The sequence below is a fragment of the Octopus bimaculoides genome, chromosome 23 (genome assembly GCF_001194135.2).
Source record: "Octopus bimaculoides isolate UCB-OBI-ISO-001 chromosome 23, ASM119413v2, whole genome shotgun sequence".
Lineage (NCBI taxonomy): Eukaryota > Metazoa > Mollusca > Cephalopoda > Octopoda > Octopodidae > Octopus > Octopus bimaculoides.
In genome coordinates this window covers 8,042,973-8,046,559 of record NC_069003.1, presented here as the reverse complement: position 1 = coordinate 8,046,559, position 3,587 = coordinate 8,042,973, and the positions used below count along the sequence as shown (strand labels likewise).

The 3,587-nt window shown below is 40.9% G+C and overlaps 1 protein-coding gene across 1 annotated transcript in view; it reads left to right on the top strand.

Moving 5' to 3' along the window:
- Positions 1-2,811: 2,811 nt before the first annotated feature.
- The window catches only part of LOC106880148 (retinol dehydrogenase 10-B), a 1,991-nt gene continuing 1,215 nt past the window's right edge, over positions 2,812-3,587 (top strand). Inside the window, exons 1-2 of the mRNA XM_052976144.1 lie at positions 2,812-2,823; positions 3,158-3,289. Of these exons, the coding sequence (XP_052832104.1) occupies positions 2,812-2,823; positions 3,158-3,289 (144 nt within the window). The remainder of the gene's footprint in view (positions 2,824-3,157; positions 3,290-3,587) is intronic.

The window sequence follows — 3,587 nt, the reverse complement described above, 5'->3', positions numbered from 1 at the left end:
AACAAATACAATGAAAAAACTGTCCAACGCTCTTACGACACTGTCATTCGTTTCCTTGTGTCCTCCTCCTCCTGCTCCTCCTTTTCCTCCTCCTTTTCCCCCTCCTCTTCCCCTTCCTCCTCCTCCTCCTCCTCCTCCTCCTCCTCATTATCATCATCACCACCACCATTGTCCACTTAGCCATGCTTGCATTGGTCTGAGCTTATTGAAGCAGATTTTCTACGTCGTGGTGCTCCTCCTGTCGCCAACCCTCGACTGTTTCCAAGCGAGGTAATATTTCCCCTTGTGGTCAGACATGGTCTCCCAGTTTATTGGAAATGAAAGGCACAGCTTCTACGAGAGTGACAATTATTTGCATTTGTTACACTATGTCAAGACAAGGTGACACACACACACACACGCATTCGAGTATTCATACATACATGCATACATACACTGTCTGTCTGTGTACACACACAGACACGCACACAATGGGCTTCCTCCAGTTTTCATCAACGAAATCCACTCATGACTTTGGTCAGCCTGGAGCTAGAGTGAAAGACATTTGTTCAAGGTGCCACGCAATGAGACCGAACTCATTGCATGTCACATTGGACTTAATACTCTACAACTAATCAAAGATCTCGTCATAAATGAGCCTTTGTTATCAAATTTCCTGTGGAAAATTCATCCTTTTGCTGGTTACAACCATTAAAACTACAGCAATGTTGGGTGGCCTTCGAAAGGTTTTCGTCCTTCATAGCGACTGCTGGTACTTTTATATACAATAGCTGTTTTACGTTCTACATACGTAGGGACACAGCTCGATGCGCATGTTCATATCTGGAAACATGAATATAAACAAAAACACAGTTATGCACTTTGGCAAAAGATAAAAAAGTAAAACATTACGCCCCAATACATACAGCTCGGTTTGGAGCAGTGTTCCCCCCAACCTATTTCCCCCCAGGCCCCAATATAATTTTCCAGAAAAATCTGTGCCCCTCCAGTGGTTGTAAAAAAAACCCGGGTTTATTTTTAATGTTTTATGACAATTATTTAATACAAAAGAATCCACCGTTAACTCTTATCGAATTCACGATAATCCGACCCCGTCCCACTCCAGACGTCTTCTTGACACACAAACATAAAAACAATGAAAACAAAATCGACATAAAAACAATTTTAAAGAACTAATTCAAATTTTACAATTTTACTTTTTTTCTTTTTCTTAACATAATACAGCATTTCATGCGCATTCACCATGTCTTGAGTTTGAACAATACACACTAAAGTACGTTAATACAACAACAACAACAACAACAACAACAACAACAATAATAATAATAATAAGTAATCAGTTATCTAGAGTGGAAGTTACTCAACCAAAATGTCGAGTTCTTTGAACTAAATCGCGAGCTTTCTGGACTAAAAACTATCTCTTTATTAACAGGCAGACGCAAAATGACCTGGAAAAATAAATGCTTTCTGATCGCTCCAATAAATTTGTTTTAGATAAACACACGCACGCACACCTCATACACACACACACACACACACACACACACACACACACACACACACACACACACGTGCCAATGTTAGTAAGGTTCACCAACAGCTCTTATATAAACCCGGCTCTTATATAATCCAATTGGCCAGTACAATGCGTAACATTAATTAAACAGTTAATGACAAAGAACAAGATTCACGCAATCACTTTCAATGACTTACAGTTGTTTCTGCTAAAAGGAACTGTGCAACCAGCATTGAGTGATAGCACGACATCTTATAGCTTCCTCAGAACTGCGATTACGTAACGCTTCGTCTTTTTGTCATTTATTTATTAACTGTGTGTGTATGAAGGCGCGTGGGCTAGTGCTTAGGTTGTCGAATAGTGATGACGATTGCAAGACTATGGTTTCGATCCCCAGGACTTATTCTTTGTAAGCCTAATACTTATTCTATCGGTCTCTTTTGCCGAACCGCTATATTACGGGGACGTTAACACACCAGCTTCGGTTGTCAAACGATGTTGGGAGGACAAACGCAGACACACAAACACACGCACACATACACACACACATACATATACATATATATACGACGGGCTTCTTTCAGTTTCCGTCTACCAAATCCACTCACAAGGCTTTGATCGGCCCGAGGCTATAGTAGAAGACACTTGCCCAAGGTGCCACATATAGTTGTACAAAAACAAAAGACAGAGACAAATGAAGGAATAATAAACAAAGCGTATTGTTTTGACGCTTAGGAAAATGGAAGCATCTTCAACGTTTCGAGCCTACGCTCTTTTACAGAAAGGAATGAAGAAATAGATAGAGAGAGGACAAAAGAGTGAGAGAGAGAGTAACGTGTCTGGATCAACAGTTTTGCATGTTGAACTGACCAGAGGAAGGAGGTGGTTAGAGACAAGGATGGCAAGTGAAACAACAGTGACCTATCTAAAGTGTGTGTGTGTGTGTGTGTGCGCGTGTATGTGAGGATAATGTGTGCTTGTCGAGTGGCAAGGGAGATAACAGTGACTTGGTCAAAGTGTTTGTGCGTAGCAATGACTCTCGTGTCTGGAAAGTTCCCGTTTCCAGACACAAAAGTACCCGTTTCCAAACATAATGCATGTAGTTTCTTTTGGGGTTACATTATCCAATGTGACTTTGGGATTTTTAGTTTAAAAAAAGGCAGAATGTGATATGCGGGGGATTTTTCTGCTATTTCTACCATAACAAGCGAATATTTAAGAACCACTCTTGTTCGTTCGAAGTACGATAAGGTCGTATATATAAATATAAAATCATCACGTGTCGGCAAGCGGAAATGTTTGATTACGTAAGGCGGCGAGCTGGCAGAAACGTTAGCACACCGGGCGAAATGCTTAGCGGTATTTCGTCTGTCGCTACGTTCTGAGTTCAAATTCCACCGAAGTCGACTTTGCCTTTCATCCTTTCGGGGTCGATTAAATAAGTACCAGTTTACACACTGGGGTCGATATAATCGCCTTAATCCGTTTGTCTGTCCTTGTTTGTCCCCTCCGTGTGTAGCCCCTTGTGGGCAGTAAAGAAATAGGAAATGTTTGATTACTTGTCTTTGTTAATACAAGATACAAATGTATAAAATCAATCAAACCGATTAATGCATTGCTTCAATATTTATATATTCCCAGGTAAAAAACGAAATTGGAAATGTGGATATTCTGGTCAACAATGCTGGAATCGTCACTGGTAAGAACTTACTGGACTGCACAGATCAGGATATTATCAAAACGATGCAAGTGAATGTATTAGCACATTTTTGGGTGAGTCCATTTTTTAATAATTATTTTTATATATTTTATTCAATCCCGCATCTTGTCCCTCATCCCGCCTCCTACCCTCTTCTCCAATCTTCTCCCACTTTGGTCCCAATCTCTTCCTTATTCTTCATGTGGAATGGCTGTGGGGTAAGTAGCTTGCTTACCAACAACAAGGTTGCGGGTTCAGTCCCACTGCGTGGCACTTTGGGCAGGTGTCTTCTACTGTAGCCTCGGGCCGACCAAAGCCTTGTGAATGTATTTGGTAGACGGAAACTGAAAGAAGCCCGTCGTATATATATAT